This window comes from Perna viridis, chromosome 10 (assembly GCF_037379345.1).
Source record: "Perna viridis isolate PV_CMFRI_1.1 ecotype Kerala chromosome 10, ASM3737934v1, whole genome shotgun sequence".
Lineage (NCBI taxonomy): Eukaryota > Metazoa > Mollusca > Bivalvia > Mytilida > Mytilidae > Perna > Perna viridis.
Window position 1 is genome coordinate 14423262 of NC_142454.1, and position 23507 is coordinate 14446768.

General features: G+C 32.6%; 1 protein-coding gene across 3 annotated transcripts in view; it reads left to right on the top strand.

Moving 5' to 3' along the window:
* The window catches only part of LOC148604649 (protein mono-ADP-ribosyltransferase PARP15-like), a 32788-nt gene that overhangs the window by 3540 nt on the left and 5741 nt on the right, over positions 1 to 23507 (top strand). For all 3 annotated transcript variants that reach the window (XM_088547492.1, XM_088547493.1, XM_088547494.1), the window contains exons 2-11: positions 1878 to 2003; positions 2397 to 2512; positions 5081 to 5305; positions 7104 to 7325; positions 8465 to 8495; positions 9920 to 10005; positions 16796 to 17029; positions 17214 to 17444; positions 17697 to 17727; positions 20320 to 20997. In XM_088547492.1, coding sequence (XP_088403618.1) covers positions 1919 to 2003; positions 2397 to 2512; positions 5081 to 5305; positions 7104 to 7325; positions 8465 to 8495; positions 9920 to 10005; positions 16796 to 17029; positions 17214 to 17444; positions 17697 to 17727; positions 20320 to 20997 — 1939 coding nt within the window. In that variant the 5' untranslated portion in view covers positions 1878 to 1918. The remainder of the gene's footprint in view (positions 1 to 1877; positions 2004 to 2396; positions 2513 to 5080; positions 5306 to 7103; positions 7326 to 8464; positions 8496 to 9919; positions 10006 to 16795; positions 17030 to 17213; positions 17445 to 17696; positions 17728 to 20319; positions 20998 to 23507) is intronic.

A 23507-nucleotide genomic window follows, 5' to 3' on the forward strand; every position in this document is an offset into this window, starting at 1 on the left:
TAATGAAAAAAAAATCACGAAAACAAAATATATGTCTCAATCACAAAGAACGAACGTAAAACTCCAATGAAAATGATTCACGAACAATGCTTTCATCACAAATCACGGAAAATAAATCTGTAGAAAACAGGTCACAATAGCGAAAATGCGTTGATCACCAAGAACAAAAATAATCCATCAGGCCTCTCAATAATCATGAAAGCTTGAAAGGAAAATCAAGGGATTAGGCCTGGATTTGAACTAATTAAAAGTAGATGTGCAACACACACTTCACTACAAACTGGGGGCATGAATCAATTACCAGTAGGGTAAGTGTCTCCTGCATTCCTAGAAACACCCATTGAATTGCTCATAAAATGTCACATCCATGGCAGATACAAGAGGAAAGGAAACTATGACATTGTGAACAAACTAAAATCAGATACTGCTATAGAGTGGCTATCATACATTATGTACGTAAAGAAAATTTAGAAGTAGATTAGCCTTGTGAACATTTCCATGGTAACTAAAAAGAATTTAAAAAGCAATTGTAAATTAAAAGTATGTCTGGTAAAGAACAGATCCTAGGGTTTTAATGTATAGTAGTTGAATTTTCCATAGGTAAAATTTCTGATAATAAAATTCAGAGGGGCATCAGGAGGCTCCATTAAGAATACTGTCCACATGAACCAGGAAGGTATCCAAGGTTGGGTGGGCATTAATTCTTGATTTTTTTCAAATTCTTCCCCATAACTTTACTTGGTCTGCATAACTTGGCATTTATTAGTTCCCTACTGGCGACTTTCGGACTTTAGGTCTGCGCTCTATCAGTCTGGTAAATTCATTTTCAGCACTTTTTTATGTCATGCTTGCAGATATGAAGTGCTTGACTATGACAAGTTACAGTACAACTTTGAATTATGTTCTGGTCCATTGATTTTTTGCTGAGATAGGCCCTTGGACAGGAAATTCATGTACCCTGTAATAACAGAGTTTTCTGGACTTTATTTGGCCATTCTTGCAGATACATGCTTGATATTTGGTACATTGTTTACATAGACAGGTGGGAGATCAAGCTCAAATTTTGTTCTGCTCTGCAGAATTTTTGCTGAGTTATGGACCTTGGACTAAGAAAATTACTGCAGACTCAGTTTTCTGCACTTTTCTTGTCTACTAATTATGCACGTAGTTTGCATTATGTTCTTATTTTAATATAATTTTTTTCCAGTAGAGGACTTTGTATTGCCATGCAGTACAGAATGGTTGTTTCTATTGACTCCCCCAACCTGGAATCTTGGACCTGTGAACCTGTATAGATTTGAAGTATTTTTCTGCTACGTGTTAAAAATAGAACTTAAACAGGACTAAAATGTGAGAAATTGGAACTTCTTAATTCTGAAAAACCTATCTCAACCAAACCCTGAATAATCCAAATACCTATCTAAACCAAACACTTTTTACAAACACTTACCCTACCGGTGCACCTGGTCCATGCCCCCAGTTTTTAGTGTAGTCCGAGTTGCTCATTTGCTTTTGTTACTTTGTATGTATGATTTTAGTTACTCTATGTTCTTTGTTGTGAATATCTGTTTTCCATGTTTGGTCTTCGTCCCTGGATTACATTCTTTTGATTACCGCTATAACCTTGGTTCCCTTCATTACTTTTTTAAAATTTCAATTCAATTGTGTTTTGATACTTGTTACATACCTGTCTAAACCAAACCAATGTTAAAGTCCACAGAGGGTTTGGTTTTGACAGGTTACACTGTATTAGCAATATATTTCTCAGTATCAAGAGAAACGTTTGTATAGTTTGTGTCCTACTTCAACCTGAGATAAAAAAAAACTAATGAAAAAACACATTTTATTTAAGTAATAGTTAATGTATATTATTGTAGATGCAACACCAATCTCTTAGAATGTAAATTTAATTCAAAGAATGGGTAATTTAATTAACAAAGGCAAAGGGAAAGGAGAAGCTAAGGAGAACCAGGAGGCTGTGAAAACCAATTTGGGAAATAGAGGTGAGAGGAGAATTATATGATCCTGATTTCTTATACTTCGGCATTTTTGACACTGCTAATTAATATCTCAGAATCAATCTTCCTTTGAACAATTCAAAATAGAGTATGTTGATTGTGGTCATCATTCTAAATTGGAAAAGCTAATAAATAGTTTATTGAATGTGAAAGAATACAGTGGTACTACACTCTAATATAATATTACAACAAGAGGGAACCATTAAGTAATTTATCAAGTGAGACCTATTTTAAACAAAATTTACTAAATTTCAAAATTTTCCAACAGAAGCGGTTTCACAGAGATCAAAGTTAAATGTGAGATTCATTTTCAGGACTAAGCGTCCATTCTAATTGAAAGGCCTTAAGGGTATGTAAGAATTCTTTTATCTTTTATAGTTATTTCCAAATCAACAACTGCTTTGACCACAACAGAGCTGCCAAGGAGACGTAAAGTATTGAGAATTGGAAAGATCAGTGTCAGCATTATACAGGGAAAGATAACTGAGGAAAAGGTAGGCAAGAATTCAATCATTACTTTTATTGATTGATACAGAACAGAACAGAAAACTATATTCTTCTGAAATTGAGGAAAAATATGTTCATCAAGATGAGAAACATAAACATGTCCTATGTTTTCCCCTGATAAGTATAAATAAGGCTAAATGCGTGAATTTGAAAGGAAAATATTTCAACATGAAATTTATTTGTTTTATTGGCAGAATTAGCATTGTCAGATACTATCCTTATGGTGCTGTTGTCATCATCGTCCATGTATTTATCGTTTTTAGACCTTTGGTTTAAATATCAGTTGCTTGATCTTTATAAAATTTCATAACAAGGTTTCAAAGCACAAAAGGAAGGATGGTATTGAATTTTTGGGTTCTGGCCCCAACCGTTCTGGAATTAGGGACCAAAAACAAGTATAGAATAAAATTTCACTTGGAAACTCCAGTAAAAGCATAGGAATGTCTATGATGTTGCTTTACAATAATCTATGTCACAAAGGTCAGACTGAGATTGATTTTGGGGGTTAAGACATTTAGTCATTGGGACTGATCAGGAACAAGTGTTTTCCTGATGTCCAGACAATAATTAGACTATAATTTAAATTTGATCTTTTTGAAATTGTACCACAAGGTGCCATACTACCAAAGAAAGGCTTGGATATTTTAGGGGTTATGACTTGATTCAATTAGGAATAAAGGGCCAGAAACAAGTACTTTCCTGATGTCAAGACATTCACTTGAGTGAAATTGAATGGATCTCGTTTAGATTGTACTACAACATGCCATTTATTAAAAGGGGACTGGGATTGATATTTGGGGTCACGACATGAGCCAATTAAGAGTTGGGGCAGAAAGGGACCCAAAACATGCATTTTTCTGATTGAGTAAAAAGAAATGGATCTCTTTGAAATTCTACCACAAAATACCTTACCCCCAAAGGAATGTTGATATTAATTTTGGAGGTTGTAACTGGAACCATTGAGGAATTAGGGGTCAAAAATGATTCTTATCATGTGTCAAGTGTCTAATCACAAAAGAAACCAAGCTGTATCAAGTTTGATTGGTGTGTTCATGCATACTGGCCTGTAGGTGGAACTGCTTAATGGTTGACCTCTGTAGTCATATCAAGCTGAACCCTGTGAAGCCTTGTCTTACTGATCTCTATGGGTTTATGGTATAGATGCACACCAATAAAGATATTAATATGCTTTTTACATTGAAGCTCACCTGGACTGAAGGTTTTTGTTAATAATTGTCAATACTTTGTGTCTTTGTAATTAAAAAAACTTTCTTTTAAAACCTGAATAGATTGCAAACAAATTTGGTCATCAGTTTTCTTTGGGTATTTTCTTCAAAAATTGTTTAAGTTATACCAGTCAGTGGATAAACAGGACCACCATGTCTTTTAATAAAACACATCTCATTAAAAAAGAAAAAAGACTTTTTAGAATTAGAGCCCTTGAAATGTGAAAAATGATGTTTTTGCAGGTTTAAGCTAATATCTTAAAAACCATAACAGGTAGAAACTTTCAGTTGATGAAATGATCCATATGATAAGGCTTACAAAAGTCTCCATTTGGTTAAAATTGTTGGACAATTCCTTATTGGAACTATTACCCTTGGAAGACCAGAAATTTTTCAGTAGATAGAAAGAAACTTTCAATCATTCATATGGTAAGGTCTACATAAATATCCAGTGGTGTAAGGATGGACTCTGTGAATAAAAAATGATTGGATATAGTTTTATTTGCTTTATAAAACAATATGGCCTCCAGATTATATTTTTTTCAGATTTTTTAGAACCTCTAATTTATGCTTGTTTTGAGTTTCTCTTCTGATTTTCAAGTACTTCTGTATTTAGTTGTTTTAGATTACCTATCCTGAACATTCAATTTTTTAATGACCCCGGTATTTGTTGTTTTTTTACGTCTTCAAAAAATAAGATTGTATTATGTTATGATGCTGTTGTTTTCTTTATTTTTTTTGTTTCTCTGGGATAACTTCAATTGTAGTGAACTTAATGTCATGAAATTTTGATACATAGTTACTTGCTGCTAGAAGAAGCTTGCTGTGAAAGATGAAGTCATTGGACCCTACTGTTCTGCAAAAAAAGGGGTCAAAAGGGGTAAAATAGATGTTTATATTAGATTGATGTAGGTTTATTTCTCATTCCATTTTGACAATTCTTGTTTGAATTTGTTTTTTTGTAAACATTTAGCATTTTCAGTTTATAGAGGCAAAAGTGGGACCTAAAAATAAATTTTTCTTTAGTCAGACTTAAAAAAAAATGTTTTTCATTGGATATCTTTTGAAAACCCCTGCCTGCTTTTATCAATCAGATTTCAGATATCTCGAGTTTTAAAGGGTCGAATAGGCCACACCCCTAAAAAAATCAGCTGTTTTATTTTGGTATGATTTTGATTTTTTTTTTTATTGTAACAATTGTAAGTCCCTGTGCTTGAGTGTGTCAAAATTTCATACAGTGTCCACACTTGCCCCAAGTGAACAGAGTTCAACTGGTTGGGGTGCTCAGTGAATCTTTCTATCTTATCTGTATTTCATTTTAATTTTCAGGCTGATGTAATTGTGAACAGTGTGGATTATGACCTTGTTTTGTCAAAAGGTCGTAGTTCCAATGCTATTGCTGAGGAAGGTGGTAGTTCAATACAAAGCGAATGCCAATCAAAATATCCAAGTGGGATTTCTGAAGATGAAGTGGCGATAACTGGAGGTGGAAATCTAAATTGTAAAAATATCTACCATATAACGCTGCCAAAATGGGATGACTCTAACAAGGAAGTATGTTTCAGGAACATCAAATATCAGCATATAAGAACAGTATGACATCTACATCAGGAGTTCATTGTTTAAGCCATCAAAATTTTTGGATGCCTTTTGGGGATTTTTGATCCTGCAGGATCAAATACCTTATGTCTGGAACTTCCCTACTAATTCTGAACTCTACAAGAAAATATAGATCATATGCAATTCCTTTTACATTATTCAATATCTCTTTTATAACCAGTAAATATGTTTGGTAATTGTTCAGTTCAATAATATTCTATTATTTCTGCAAAATAAAATTAAGATTTAGTCTTCACATCAATGGAAGATTTGAGGGACTTTTTTGTGGCCTTGGAAGATGTTTGGTAATAAAATTGAAAATAGGGAATTTAGTTCTTGCAGTGATGTGTTAAGAAACATTAAATGTGTTAAGCATGTTCCATTTAACATACTTATCAGTCAAAATCTTATCCTATCATTAATATTTTATGATGAATAAATAGGAGGTGAAGAGTAGTGGTTTTAAACAAGTAAAATGGGTGGGAAAATTCAAATTGATGAAAATTGTCTAGTTTTGGAAATTTTTTGTTCATCAAGGAAATTATTTACTGAAGCTGAAATTGGTTTTCTTTGAGTATAATTATCGTGTAGGATTAATGCAGTTAAAGTAGTTTTTGAAAGTTAACGAACTTTTGGACAGCTTTAAAAATTTGGGAAAAAGGAGAAATGGAACATGATATGTAAATGTGTGTGAAGTAGGATACTGTTTAACTATTGATTACAGTTTATAATTCAGAAACCAGTGGTCAAGACTGACATTCAGTTTCTGCATTTCAAGATAAAAAACAGTTCTAAATAATATGGGAAGCACAAATGTATGATGACAGTTTTATTTTACGTCCTGTAATCTTTGCAAGTTTGTCCATACTTCAATTTTCTTTAGAATCAAAAGCATCCACTGCTAACAGGATTTTTTATTTTTTTTTTTTCATAGCCAGAAGTAGGTAGAAATAAAAAATTGTAACTTATCGAGAACAAATATTGCAAAAAGAACAAGATCAAAGCTAACATTTGTTATTACCCCCTAATTGAAAATTCTGTAGCAAGAACAAAGTTGTTCTATATTCCCATCTACATACCGGTATTGTATGATGTGTTATCCTGAAGATATGTCTGTCCATTTATCCATCTATCTTGAAAAAAAAAAACAGATCTATACTTTTGATGAATATTTCACCCTCACAAAGTGTGATTACATTGTCTGTCTACCAAAATTCCATCACAATATTCTTGACTTTCAGTTGATGGATTGATTTGAAATTAGGTATGTGTCTTTATATAGGTGGTTTATATGTTGTAAGTAATTTTTTGTGCTGTTTAATATCCAACATTTTGGAGTATACCTAGCGTGACAACATAAGTAACTTTAAGCTGAATTTTTGTTATCAGACTTTTCTAAGTTTAGTACTATAGTGTATTATATAATATCAGCTGAACTGTTTGATATATTTATTTTAAGTTTTATAGTTGTGATGTTTTCCTTGGATACTGTTAATACTGTTTGATAGGATACACACAGTTCCAAAGTATATATATAAACATTTACAATGGATATGGTTTTGTAGCTCATTATATTATCAATCACATTCACACGGAAAGGAGAAAGTTATGCCCATTTCACTTTTTTCCTTATTCATGAAACCTGGAATTAGATATGCAGTTGAATTTGCAGTACTATTTCAGACTATCATTACAGTTCCAATTCTGAATTAGCTGAAGATTATTTTTCTCATGTTTCTGACTTATATTTCAGGCTTTGAAATCTGCAATGAAGAATTGTCTAGAAACAGCCAGTCAGAACAGAATGGTCTCCCTTGTTTTTCCTCCCTTTGGATCAGGGTATTTAGGTTACCCTGTGGATGTCCTCTCCAATTCTATTTTGGATGGTGTTGTTGACTTTGAAAGGTCAAACAAATCTACCTCTATAAAGTCAGTAGTAGTAGTCTGTTACAGGTCACAGGGAGAAGTGTTTAGGGTGAGTTTTTACACCTGAAATGTGTCAGATTTCTGATATGAGGTGCATTGTGTTAAATATTCATGCACAATTACCCATTTACACCATAATCATACCGAATATACTTCAATTTGTTCATCTGACCACTGTTAATATATTTCAGTTTTTTTGTGTAAAAATAATGTTAAGTATTGTGAAAGAATGCTTCTTTTTATTATTCTACACCCACAAATAAGTTTGAGAGGGAAGGTATTTAGGAGTCACTCTGTCTGTGTGTCTGCCTGTCTGTCTGCTTATCTGTCCACATGTCTTGCAAGTGCATCTCCTCCTGAACTACTCAAGGGAGTAAAAATGTTTTTAAAAAGTGTTTCTAGATCATTTTTAAAAGTAATTTGAAAAGGGAAAGTAAAACAATATATTGTGATACCACACACATTACATGATACACAATGGCACACAGCTTATTTGTGGCAGACAAATGATTTGTATTATATATACACACCATGAAATTTACAGGGTTGGTATGACATCTGGTTCATGATACCTGCTTAAATTAGGATGTTGAATGTTGGAATTTGTTGTATTAGTCCATTTAACAAAATAGAATTAATATTCTAGTTCAAACAACTGATTTAATTTTAAAAATTAGTAATTAGTGCAAAGCTTAAGGCCAAGAAAAAAATACTTGTGTTTCTGCTAACATACCCTAAAAAACATGGCCTTAGGGTCAGTAGGTAGGGGGCAAATCTTATTTATTTTTTCAAAAGTTTTTTACTGGTTTGTATTGAAAATGCATTCAGATTTAAAAAAAATAGTGGTTGTCTAAAATTGCCAAAGTGACTTTAGGATGGGCAAAAACTTTTAGGGTCAGTAAGGTTAGTGGAAATACATGTAATTTATTTTAGACCTAAGCATGAAGTTCATTTATTCTGTAACATTCTCTGTTGCTCTTTACTTTAATTAGAAGACCAATTGAGCTGGTTATCTTTCAGGGTAAATAATCTATTATCTTTCTTTTGGATACAACTACATTCTAAAACTGACACTAAAGTAAGAAAAGTAGTCATTTTCTCTATTTTCTAAAACTTATTTGTAACGATCTAATTGCTTGATTTGTTATAAATTTCTTTGTGTTTTATCTTGTTTACTTCATTTTTCAGGCATTTGAAAGAAAAGCAAGAGAGTTATCAGGTTGGTATGTAAGGCTGAAGTTTAGAAAAAGTATCTTGTAATTTTCGTCTTTGTTGGTCATATCAATGCAAATGTAATTTATTTCAAGTTTATTTAAACAGTCAATATTGTAAATGTAATAGTAACAGTCTTAAATTCATATACTTGTGATTTAATTTTCAGTAAACAATGCAAAGTATACACAGGCAAATGTGCCACACATGAGAATCAGATGGTTTGCATCATATGATTATCATATGAATTGAGCATCATATGATAATCACATGTTTCAGTTAACATATGATTATCACATGGTTATCATATGATAGTTACATGTTTTTCAAAAACATGATTATCATTTTTTCAAGCCCATATTATGAAAATCATATGGTAATCATATGACCACCACATGTTAAATATCATATGATTGTCATATGAATCGAGCACCATATGATTGCCATATGTGGCACATTTGGCTGTGTAATGCAAGAAAAATAATGTCTTGTTTCCTACTTCCAGCAAGAAAAAGATGGGTGGGTAGGTAGGGATATTGTTTTATTTTTTCAAAAATAATTTAATGACAAAAAATACAGACTTAAAAGGTGGTTGAACCAAAAAAGGTGTATGAAATGTTTAGGACTGGCACAACAAAATGGTGTAGGTAGGGTTGCAGGAAACAGAAGTCATGTTTTTTTCATTATACAGCACCTACAAGTGTCTCATGTTTAAAAAAATCTATTTATAGGTTATAAAAATGGTGACATGTAACAATTACAGTTAAACCTGTTTTAACCAATTAACCAGAAACCTGTCCTAACCAGACATCTTCTAATGTCCATTTATACCAGTTTCAATTCATTTTTTTCTGTGTAAACTCGAAAACCACTTAAACCTAACAAGTTAATCACACCCAAAAAGATTCTGTTTCAGCAGATTTCTCTGTGCTTAGTTGGATATTCTTACAGTTGTGACTGTAGTTGCAGGTTGATTTTGTATGAAGTCACTTGTATGCACTCCTATTTATGGTATCATCAATGTCTTCTGATGAAATATTATTTATGCCTTAATTCATGAATAATTTTCTTAGGACATATAAAAAAGTAGTGTGTTTAAGGTTTCCCAAAATATCTTAGTTTTTGGTGCCTACCCTATCATTGTTATGGACATTTTGGCCAAAGCACTGTTAAACTTGAGACTTCTCAATTTAAAAAAAAAAAGAAATCCTTACCTACATTTAATTACTATATATTTGTTTTACGGTATGAAACCAAAACGACAAATTTTATTACTGGCCTTATTGTTTTATGGTAATTTTACTGCTTAATTATATATAACAGTAGGTACTTTGTGAAAACAACTTGAAAGTATATTTTTGTAAATTGTACAGTTGTTTCAGTTTCAATTGGATTGTCTTATTTCTCAAGATGTTTATTTTTCCTGTACAGGAATAGCATCACAGCCCATTAGTCATTCTAGTAAATGTGGTAATATTAATGTAACTATACAGAGAGGAAGCTTAACCAAACAAAGGGTGAGTATTAGACACTTGAATGAGTAACCAAGGGAACCAAGATTTTTGCGGTAATCATGGAGTAATCAAGGGAACCAATATTATAGTGGTAATCAAAGAGTAATCAAGGGAACCAAGGTTATAGCGGTAATCAAAAGAATGTAATCCAGGGACAAAGACCAGACATGGAAAACAGACATACACAACAAAGAACATAAGGTAACTAAAATCATACATACAAAGTAACAAAAGCAAATGAGCAACTCGAATTCCACTAAAAACTGAAATTTAATTATCAGAAATACAATAATCAATTGCTTGCAAGTTTAGATCCTGTTTGTCTAATATTTAAAATAGCTAAAAGTGTTTTTCCTACCTCTTTATATTGGGAGGGGAACACAAAATCAAAGAAAAATCTAGTATCTGCAACACACAATTTTCTGATTTATGAGTAAATTTTGGTTATAATTACCATATTTTCCGCGAAAAATACTAAAAAAATTGAATTTTTACATAAAAAATTTGCTTTTATGTGAAAGTAACCTACACGAGGCAGTGTAAAAATAGGGACACCTACCACATGAACTATCTTTAAGAGGTATGCATTTACCCCTGATGTGCCCCTCCTAGAAAAACTATGATGACAAAGTAAGGGATAAATTATTTTATAATATAATGAAAACAAAGCAACTGACAATTTAAATTGAGGTAAATGATGAATTACCTTAACTTTTGAATTTTCCTTGAAGGTTTATAAATATGAAAACTATAGAACTACGTATAATCAATTGCTTGCAAGTTTAGATATTGTTTCTCTAATGTTCGAAAAAGCTAAAAGAATTTTTTACTATTGATGTGCCCCTCTTTAAATTGCCGAGAATATCACAAAGTCATAGATAAATTATTTTTGTAATATAGTGAAAACACAGCAACAAAATAATTCAATTGAAGTGAATGGTAAATGATCTGCACTTTTAAAGGTTCCTTTTAATTCACAAATTTTGAATTTGTAGAATTATGTTGGTCTTTAATGTATTGCCCCATGTTCTATTCCATTGCACTGATTCAGAACATGTATGGCATTCTGGGATTGCTATTGTTCAAGATGTTCCTGATTTCTGATATTTATGATAATAAGGGGAATAACTCTAAATTTTAAACATTGTAAGCTCTTTTCATGTCTTTTACATTGTCACCACACCCATTATTTCTTAACAATTTCAAAGTACTTCTCCATCTAAGAATCAGGCAAAATGTGTATAAGGTATGGCACATGAAGAATGAAAATACACAGAGATTTTACGGCATTATCCAAGTATTTATACCTCATAATATCAAGAAATTACTGTCAAAGTGTTTGTAAAGTTTGCCTTTTTAAGATATTGATAGGTCAAATTTAGTTGAAAGGCACTATGGAAAAATGGTGGAATTTTTTTTCTAAACTTTTTCCTTATGTAAGCAGTCAAAGAATATCTATGTCACCAATGCTTCAGGATAAATTTAAATAGCTTTTCAGTTGTTTACTAGATGTATTTGAATACATTTGAGACAAAATAGACCAAATTGAGAAGCCCCGTGCAGATCTGGGTATCAAAAGAATAGGCCTGCAGCAGTGCTAAGCTTGTCGTAAAAAGCGACTAAATAGTGCTCAGGAACCGAGCCAGGGGCTAGGGCGCTCTGCCCACAGAGCAACTGGGATGTGTGCCCCAGGTGGTGGAATGGGGTACCACTGGCGTGTGACATGCTGGAGTTGTCAGGCTATAATACGGAAAACCTGACCGCAAATCATAGTGGTGCACCGTGCTGGAAAAGATGCCACGTTCCTCACACGTTAAAGAACCCTGCTGTGGTAGTCGATAGGAGTAGGAACCTTTGTGTGCCACCACAGGAGGCTAAATTGTCCGACCCTGCCCATCCCTCCCTTTTATCTTGTGGCAATCAAAATTTGTCGACCCTATTATCCTTGTGCCCCATCCTTTTTTTCATTTCATCATTTCATGTTCATTTTGTCATCCATTTCATGTTCATCATCTGAATATAGCTGAAATATTGCTGCTTGGACATTATACCCCAACAATCAATCAATCAATCAATCAACCAAATTGAGAAAAATGATATGCCACTCATTGCCTAATTCTGTCACAGAATGGTACTTAAAAAAGAAATAAGCCTTTGAAATTTGATGCTGATGCTAACAATTAAATTATTCTTCCTAAAAGGAAAAAAAACTGACATTCAATTGTGAAATTGATTTAAAAAAAAAAATTTTAATTAGAAGATGTTGCATCATAAAAGATACATGAACTATATTTGAGAGTATTGTTGTTCACCTTAAAAAGTATGGGAAAACAAGGTTTTAGTAGAATTTTGAGTTATTTTGAATTGAAGAAAATGAAAAAAAAATATTTAAAAAACTAACTGTTGCCCTTTTGGTGTATCGGTACTTGCATTATGTTATGACTACCCCATGCATAGGAAATAGTTAAACACTCCAAAACCAAATAATACCTTGTTATTAAGTAACACTCCAGATAAGGATCATGCAAAATGTGATTCATGGGTGAAAAGCCCATCAAAATTAAGGGAGATAACTCTGTAAATGGCACTAAAATACAATAGAATCTACTGTATTTTCAATGTCGATTATCTCCTAATAGCAGGCAGATTTGAATGAATAATTACACATTTCGTAGTATAGACCCATAAAACAACTTAATTACAAAAATAAAAATATGTAGCCTTTTTTGGGGTGTATCACATTTTTCAGATTTTTCATGATTCTTACAAAGACAGCTGCTTAATTAATTTGGATACTTTTGTTACTTTTCACTGTATTTGTGGTGGTACAAAGATGGGAATAATAGTATCTGCAATTTTATTAAGGTCTTTCCCATTTGGATGGGAAGACCTTCTTGTATTTTTTTTTATTATTATTATTATTATTATTATTCTTTTTTTTTCCGCCAGACATTTTGCCAAAGTTTTGGCTGAACATTTCACGACAATATTCTGACAATCTTTTGCAATCTGACAGGGGACTGGAATTCACCCTGTGAGACGTGATCATTTTTCGGTCCAGAATTATCTGCCCCGTAGTGGAAAACTAATTTTGCTAAAATTTCTTAAACTGTTTTAGATACACACAAACCGAATGCTCCATATTTTTTAGAAACCTGGGGCAGTACTATTTGACGAAGTTTCGAAAAGATTTGAGGTTTCCCTGGTTACGCGATTTCGCGACCTAAAATGAAATTGTTCAGTTGGTCAATAAACTTTTAAACCGTAAGTTGTATAGACTTGAGACCTTCACTGTTGATCATAGATGATATGTTGTGTGTTTAAAAATGTGAAGGTCAAAGGTCACTTTGAAATTTGACCTTGGCCTTGTTATCATTTAAACTTGAAATTGGTAACAGATAGAAGAAAATGATGAACATGAAAAATATGCATCTTGATTAGATCTTCATATGTAATGAGAGTTCTAAGCGTTTCGATGAAGCATTTTGACGTTATAGCTCATAAACTGGTATTTTTGGTGTTTTTTGCCAATATCTCACAAACTGTTACAGATAGAGGTCTACTGTACGGACAAATATGTTCAAAATAAAAAGTTCTACAAGATAAGTATAGGTTTTCATTCAGCATTTTCAAAATTGTAAGAGTTATGGCCAAAAAACTGATTTTTTATGCTATTTTGATAGGAACTGTCAATTTTTTCCATTTGTTTCAAATAAAAGTACATACAAACTATATATATTTCTGTTCAGGAGCATAAATGCTATCTAAAAATATCAAGGTCAAAAGTCAAAGGTCAAGGTCATTTGTTTTAATGGTCAAACACTGGGTCAAAAAATGTTTTTTTGCCATTTTTGCCAATATGGTTCAAGATAGACAACTGAAACTACTTCCAATCAATTTAGAAGCATGGTTCCACATCCAATGATATGCCACAATGCATACTTCCGGTCAAATTTGACAATTTTCAGAAATCGATGAAAATACACCGATTTGCGACGTTTTCAAAAAAATTGTATTTTTCTTGTTGTATTGACTCCAGAATACCATATTTTCCTTCGAATAACCAATTTGGATGGGAAGACCTTTTTGTATTTCTTCTGATTATTATTATTCTTTTTTTTTCCACCAGACATTTTGCCAAAGTTTTGGCTGAACGTATCACAAGATTCTGACAATCTTTTGCAATCTGATAGGGGACTTTGGAATTCACCCTGTGAGACGTAATCATTTGTCGGTCCAGAGTTATCTGCCCCGTAGTGGAAAAACTAATTTTGCTAAAATTTCTTAAACCATTTTAGATGCACACAAACCGAAAGCTCCATATTTTTTTGAAACCCAGGGCAGTACTATTTGACAAAGTTTCGAAAATATTTGAGGTTTCCCTGGTTACGCGATTTCGCGACCTAAAATGAAATTGTTCGGTTGGTCACTAAACCGTAAGTCGTATAGACTTGGGACCTTCACTGTTGATCTTAAATGATTTGCAGTATGTTTTTGTATATCTTGGTTCATAGTCAAACTTTGACAAGATATTTTACCTCATTTGTATGGTCATTTCTGAATCTCTATTAGGCACTTTTTTGTTGTAGTTTTTTGTTTGTCTTCATAGTATGAGTTATAACTTACTGGTAATGCGGTATTTACTGTCTAAATATGTATCTATATAGGAAAACTCTCCACCGACATTTAGAACTATGTTCGAATACAACGAACTCCATTAGTGGTGTCTTTGTTGGTTTTGGTTATTGAAAATCACCTCTCTCTTTGAAAATTGGTGCACACATTGAAAACAACAGTACTTACCGTAATTAATGCATTTTTTTATTTATTGTCAACTTTCATTTCATCTGTGGCAACATCCCTTCGGCTCCTGCGTATGGAGTGTTCATATCACAACTCATACGTTATGCCAGAGCTTGCCGAAACTACGCAGACTTTTTGTATCACGCTAGAACTCTAACAAATAGGCTTCTGGAACAAGGTTATGTTGCTACAAGATTGAAGTCATCACTACAGAAGTTTTATGGTCGTTATCATGAACTCGTGGATCGTTATGGTGTATCCATCAGCACCATGAGAACTGATTTGTTCAACGGGTCATAGTTTTCCTTCCCTCGTTTGTCTACCCCGGACTTGACTTTTTATGAGCAACTCGGCAGGTGTTTCTAGAAAAGCAGAGGACGCTTACCCTACCGGTGCACCTGGTCCATGCTCCAAGTTTTTGGTGGAGTCCAAGTTGCTCATTTACTTTTGTTGCTTTGTATGTATGATTTTAGTTACTTTGTGTTCTTTGTTGTGTGTGTCTGTTTTCCATGTCTGGTCTTTGTCCCTGGATTACATTCTTTTGATTACCACTAGAATCTAGGTTCCCTTGATTACTCTTTGATTACCACTATAACCTTGGTTCCCTTGATTACTCTTTATAAAACTAATCTAAAAAATGCATATGGATAAAGACAATAAGTAAATAATGTTAATTCATGCGTGAATGTTAGTTTCTGAAAATCGTCTTCAAAAAATGGCTTGGACCTAAATCGGGGATGTCCAGCTATTTATCAGTAAAAAACCACTATTTACGATCTTTAAATGCAAAACAACCCCATGTATGGCCTAACATATAAACAACAGCATAGCGAGAATATCACGATAAATAAACATGTATTAATTATTTTCAATTGTCATTAAAATAGGAAAATCAATGTACTCATGTACTGAATCAATTTACATTGACACTTTTAGTTGCCTTAAAATAGCAAGAACAGAGACCTACTTCTTGGTTATCAAAATATTTAAGCAGTTATTGTACAGTAATTTTGTAAAGTCTCTTTGTTCTGACATTGTTGTTCCAACTTACACAATGGAGGCACATTATTCACACTTATACACAATACTCATACTTTTGTGGAGACTTAAAAGTACGAATTTAGAGTTTACAATCTGAGTTCTATTTTGACCACATTTGTTCAATACACACTCAAATAATACCTTTACATTGGATAATTCTAGGTTAAGTGTGTTTAAGTACTTCATAGAAGGGTGGCCATTTGACCTGGAAGTGACAATTGAGACCTTTTGCCTTGAAATACTTTATAATTATCTCCCTTTGAATTTATCTATTTTCATGAAAACACAAGTTCATTTTGTTCTCAACTAATTGTATTGATGAAATTGACAGAAAAAATAGTTTATTACAACACAGTTACTACAGAATTCATCTTTCTTATAAGAATCAGAACTATTTTGAAATTTTAACAATTGTCAAACACCTCGCCTTTTAAAATATATACATGTGTACAAGATATAAATATTGTCAATGAAGCTGTCTCTACGAGCTAGAACACAATAAGCCATTAGTTGTGAGGCAAAGGTCATTTCTCATGAACAAGACAGTTGTCAGGAGGGAATTGATGGAAAAGACCTTTCAATTGTTCTGGAGCAACTGACCTTTTAATTATAAATTTAATAGCAAGGGACCTAATTTCATAGCCAGGACTGATTTGGAAGCCCTTATCTTATGAGTCAATGACTCTCCAATTACATTAACTAAGGAATGTGGATAAGATAAGAAGATGAAATAACATGAACAAAAAGCATTTGAATTTCATTGAAAACCACAGATTTTAATAAGGCATTCTTAATTTAAAGGGCTGCCTTGATTCAATCAGATTTTATGGATCATTTTCAATTCCGGAAGAGAATTTGACAAATGTCCCCTCTAAAATAACATCAGACAGAAACACTGGTACAGTGAGAAAGTTTTATTCAGCTGAAGTGATAATTTTTTTCTTAACAGTGTGATGTGATGGTAGTTACAGCATCTAAAGATCTCAAGCTGAAAAATGGCATAGTTTCCAAGTCTGTTCTGGAAGCAGCTGGGGATGATATACAAAATGCTTGTGATAACAACTATCCAAATGGGATAGACAATGGAGAAATAGCTAGTACTAGAGGATACAAGCTTCCTTGTCGATTTGTATACTTTGTGTCTTTACCTACGTGGAATGCTTCATCCAACACCTCTCAACAGGTAGATTGTATATGAAATTTACTGTCAATTTAGAAATTGTTCCATGCATTTGTAAATGATTTTGTATTTTTAGATTGTGATATTAGATAAACTCCATTCTCTGCTATAGCGTCATAAATATTTGAATTTGTGGAGTGCTCTACTAAACCCATAATGCTGTTTTATTTAAAACAATGTTTTCCAGGCTTTAACAGAAGTGATTACCAACTGTTTGGAGAAAGCTCACAGCCATGATGTAAAATACTTGGCTTTCCCAACCCTTGGGACAGGTTCCTTGAAATATCCACCTCATATTCTAGCCAAGACCATGAAAACTTGTATAGAAACCTTTGATACCATGAACAACAATTCTAAACTTCGTAATATATACATTGTTGTATTTAATAAAAGTAGAGATTACCTGGAGATAGAGAAGGTATATTAAGTCACTTCTTTTGATTATTGTCAGAACTAGTTGAACTTTAAGATGCTTGATCGTTTTTATTATTTTTTGGGGTTTGAGGTTGGGGGCAAACAGTATTAAAATAAATCCAATAAAGGTATAATGAATTTGCTCCATTGAAAAGATTAACATTTTTGAATATGTACATTTAACAGCATATGTAAATAAGTAAATTAAATGTATTACATGTAATGTGTTTTGCTCAAGATATTTTTTACATTTTAGGCACTACTGAAAGAGTTCAGTGTGACACCAGGTAATACTTTTCTGTTTGATTAAAATTCAAATGATTATATTTTGTTGCAGGTAAATACATTTATTTCATTGTGTTATAATTCAGTTGAGGTAGACAGAGCATTGTTTTCTGCCATTTTGAAAATCTCACAGAAATATGTATTTTCAATGAGAAAAAAAGGAATTTGAAATGATGTTGACAAATTGTCTATAAATAATAAAACAATAATTTTGACATAAAGCTATATGTGGTAAAATTACAAATATTAATTTTAAAAAGCCTCTTGCAAAGGGGAGATAACCATGGGATTTGAAATATGAAAGAATGTCAGATAAGTGTTCTTTAAACTTTACAGACCATTTTAATTTTTTTTTTTTTGAAATAATGAAATTACCCTAAATAATTTTTACAGAATGTGGTAAAAAAATGCCTTAATTTCAAAATTAAGTTCAGTGACCTATGTTTTTTATTTTTGAAATTTTTCAGTTTGTTCATTCAAGGTCATCTTTGGGAGAAATTAGGAAAATCTATATACTTACAATATTAGGAATTGTCTCCCTTGAACATGATATTTTTTGTACAACCAAAATATTCATGGTCATATACCATTCTGTCATCATGGTTGTATAAAGTGGTACCATTCTGTCATCATGGTTGTATAAAGTGGTATCATTCTGTCATCATGGTTGTATATAATGGTATCATTCTGTCATCATGGTTGTATATAATGGTATCATTCTGTCATCATGGTTGTATGTAATGGTTTCATTTTGTCATTGTCTTGCATCTGTAGTAAGTACTGTTTCCAGACAATTATTTGGGTATAAGTGTATGGATTTCCATTTTATTATACTATAAGGCAGGAAACTAGCATTATCAGGACAATAATTGGACTGTAATTGATTGGATTTTTATACAATTGCAAAACATAATGCAATCACCCTGTCGTCCATTGCATCAGAGTTGTCATCATCATTGGCATCCCTTAACTTAAGTTTATTTATGAAAACTTAATTAGGAGTGATACAATCTTTTTTTAAAAAATGTGAACACATTTTTATAGGGACATGGCAGAGTGCCCTTTAGTTTTTGGAGGTTTTTGCCCCACCCTTTTTGGAAATAAGGGTCTAAAAGGTTGAAAATAGGTTGGTTCAAATTGTGAAAATTTGATGATTGCATTTTTTCATGATTTTTTGCAATTTTAGCATGCTGTTCAGGTAACATTAGTCAAAGGTGTTTGATCGTTTTTAGCGATTCAGGCTCTTGAGAGCGTACTGTTTATTTTTTGCCCAATTTCATAATTTTTATTTATATTGGATTGATTATGAAAGGCTTGCCTGTGTTTTTTAATTAGATTTCAGATATCTTATACCTTTTTCAAGTTAAAAGGATTAAATGGCAACACCCCAAAATATAGACTTTTTGATTTCTGATCTGATTTTGAAAATATGAAATTCAATTTCAAATTTTGTGCTATATTGTGTCCAAACCAGTTAATGAACTGTAACTCTCTATACTTAAGTGTGTCAAAAACTAATGTTTTGTGCACACTTGCCCCAACTGTTCAGGGTTCAGTCATATCATGGTTTTTCAGCAAAGCACTTTATTATGAAATTATACTACCTGGTATCATAACACAAAAGGTAGGCTGGGATTGATATAGGGGTTGCCACTTGAACCATGTGAGAATAAGGGACCAATAAGGGGCCAGGAAACAATCATTTTCACAAATGGATGTCAATGAAAATGTACCACAAGATGCCATACCATAGATGGGAAGCTTGGGGTTGTAAACAGAACCATTTATGAATAATGGCTCAAAAAGGGACCACTCTGATTCTGTTCAAATTCTTATCCTGTGTCAAATATTAAATCAGAATTGAATTCAGCATTGTATAAAGCTTGAATGGTGTGTCTATACTTACCCCAACTGTTCAGGTTTTGATCTCTGTGATCATTTCAAGCTCCACCCAGCAAAGCATTTTTTTTTATATTATGTACTTGTATTTACCCATTTATTTCCATTACCATCCATAAAAAATTAATAGGAGTGATGAAGAATGCCTAGATTTAATGAGTGTGAAGGACTTGTACTGTACACAAGTTAAATCCTCAAGCATTCTTGGCACCAATGATCATATTTTGGTTATTCACAATAAACAATTGATTCTCTTATTGATTATTTAGATTTTCTTCATAATTGATCAATATTTTCAACATGAATTTTAAATTCTGTGATTGGTCGATTAATATCAAAGTTGTGACATTTTGGCGGGAGAAAGCCAGAGAGTGATATTACCAAATTTATTTCACTGTATAGATTATTGAAATTTATTACACTTGGAACATTCGATAGAACACTTTTATCTATGTAATAAAAGTTAATATTATTCTCTTATTCATAATTGGCTGTTTTTTATTGAAGAGAAAAGTATTCAATTAGGAAACTTAGTAATTTAACAGTATAACATTCTTGAAACAGAAAATAAATGTATTCAAGTGTTGATATAATGGCATTGAATGAACAAGATGTTTTGATTTCAAAGAAAATTTTTATGCATGCCAACTACAATCTTTGTAGATTTACAAACAATTAATACTGGTTTTCTTCAGATTTCAATGAAGTTAGGCCCTCAGCTCCTGCAGAACCAATCCAACCATCAGCTCCACCAATGTCACCACCACCAGGAACCCCTCAGTTTCACATGTGGATGTATAGATATGATGACAAACCACCAAGCTATTGGTCAATATATGGTCCTAGCAAACTACTTAAAGATTGGAGTCTGGCTCAAGGCAGGAAGAAGTATGAATTAGTCAATGCGTCAGAGTCTATTAAAGATGCTGTGACTAAAATTGTGGAGGAGACATGGCTTCCTAAATATGTTGGAAAAGGTCGTGATGCATATGGACTGGACAGTCTAAATTACAGTAGGGTTAAAGTTACGCAGGTTCAAAGAATAGAAAACCCTGAACTTTTTGAAAAATACACTAATTTTAGGGGTACTCTGTTTAGGAAGGCTGGAATTTTTGAGAAGGCATTTGATAAGTTAGAGGATATTCCTACTGGGATGAAGCATGAGTCAATTTACACTACGCAGAAAGCAGACACTAATGTTTTGACAGATTTTTATCCAGAAATCAATGAGCATTATCTGTTCCATGGTACAAGGGAAGATAGGATTGACATCATTGCTACTCAGGGATTCGATATAACCCGTGCTGACAAAGCCATGTTTGGTGCTGCCATCTATGCAGCTGAGAGTTCAACAAAGAGTGACCAGTATGCTGGTATGTAGTTTTAAATTCATTGTTTATATTTCTAGTGTGTATGTTTTACATTGATTTTTTTGTAAAAAAGTGACATGTTTTTTTAACATGTTGCACTGTAACTTGAGATCAACTTATCCAAATTTTTTGCAACTTAAGGTAGTTGTTTGTTATGATGGTCAAACGGTCTGTATATTTTTGGGTGAAAATCAGATTAAAACTTTTGAGTTTCAGGACTTTGTAACTAAAATAGGGGGTATTTTTTCACGTGTCTCGTCGTATCTCAAAAACCATTTATGATTATTGGATAAAACTTTATACACTTGTTAGTTGTATTAATCTGAAGTTATGTGTACTTTTAATTGATGATTCTTTATTTTATTTTTGAATTTTTTTTATTTTTTTACTTAGTTTTTTTGTTTGAAAAGGTTTTATTTCCATTTTGAGCTGTATGAGGGTAATTCAGGAAATACATTAATCTATAAAAAATATGTATGGGTGGTTGGGTCACAAAAAACAGCCTTCCAACACTCCTATACATTTATTGATGGAGTAACCCTTAGAAAGAACCAATGGGGGAGTTTATTTTAGAGAAACATTATTCATGTACAATTAACGCTGAAACATGTTATAAACATTTTTGTTTCTCACTTTTTTCAGCTTTTTGTTTTATGGAATTTTGAAAAATTCAATTTATATATTGACACGCAAAATTATTGTTGCAAAAATCTTTGCTCCCTTAATCAGAATTATTGCTTCAATTTGGTATCATATAAAACATGTTGTAAGCAATTTTTTTTGGTCTCTGATACAAACTTCTTATTGAGCAGCAATAAGGAATGAGTCAGAATATACTTGGCATGACATCCTGTATAACCCTGTGTTATTCCAAAAACATTTATCAAGTTTTTTTTTCACAAGATGACAGTAGTATCATGAGCTTGTGGTGCAGCTGTTTATTGCATATATGATCAAACATGAGAATTTCAAATCAGTATAATTTTAATGTTCTTTCCCCTTTATAATTGTTATTGGAATAAAGAAATAAAAAGTAATATAATTCATTACAATGTCATGATTTTATGTGGACCAAAATCAGTATTCCCTTTAATTCTGTCTTAATTATCACTGTCAGTGACCCATACATGGTAACCTTTTGAACAAGTCATGTTGGAGATTCTCCACCATTGGCACTGTCTAATTTGGAAGATTTTTGTGTAAAGGCAATTTCTTTATATTTTAAAAAGTCAATTATTAAGGATTTTACACAATAAATAAAATTGAACCAATGTTTTGAGGATTAATTGGACCTGCCCATTCTTTGATATACCTTAGCAGTCATAAAGTTTCCCTCTATTGTATGATGTTGATTTTTTTGAATGTACAAAGACCAAGTTTCTTTAGAGATCTTGGTCAGTAACAGTATAACACTTGCACATAAATAGTCAGTGACAGTAAATCGCCTGTACATAAATGATCAGTGACAGCATATCACTTGTACACAAGTCATTGACAGTATATCACCTGTACATAAATGGTCAGTAACAGCATAACACTTGTACATAAATGGTCAGTGACAGTATATCACCTGTACTTAAATGGTCAGTGACAGTATATCACTTGTACTTAAATTGTCAGGGACAGTAAATCACTTGTACATAAATGGCCAGTGACAGTATAACACTTGTATTTAAATGGTCAGTGACAGTATATCACTTTTACATAAATGTGCAGTGATATACTGTCACTGACCTATGTACAAGTGATATACTGTCACTGACCATTTATGTACAAGTGATATACTGTCACTGACCTGTGTACAAGTGATGTACTGTCACTGACCTGTGTACAAGTAATGTACTGCCACTGACCTGTGTACAAGTGTCATACTGTCACTGACCTGTGTACAGGTGATTTATGGTCACTGACCATTTATGTACAAGTGATATACTGTCACTGAACTGACCTGTGTACAAGTGATATACTGTCACTGACTATTTATGTACAAGTGATATACTGTCACTGACCTATGTACAAGTGATATACTGTCACTGACCATTTATGTACAAGTGATATACTGTCAGTGACCTGTGTACAAGTGATGTACTGTCACTGACCTGTGTACAAGTGATTTACGGTCACTGACCATTTATGTACAAGTGATATACTGTCACTCACCTGTGTACAAGTAATGTACTGTCACTGACCTGTGTACAAGTGATATACTGTCACTCACTTGTGTACAAGTGATATACTGTCACTGATAAAATATATTGTTTTATTATAACATCAATAATTTACATTATTTTAAAGTTACCAGGAAGTCTTCCAACTTGACTTAATTTTTTTTTAAACTTAAACACGTTTTCTATTAAATTCAATGACGCAGAATAAAGATGGCAACTGTGCACTAACTTGATAAAAACGGAGTATGAATATGGCTTAAACTAGAGAAAATAGTATCTTCCTAGAATTTCGAGCCTCACTGATAATTCCTTTTTTATCAAGTCAATGCACTGTTATTTTCTATA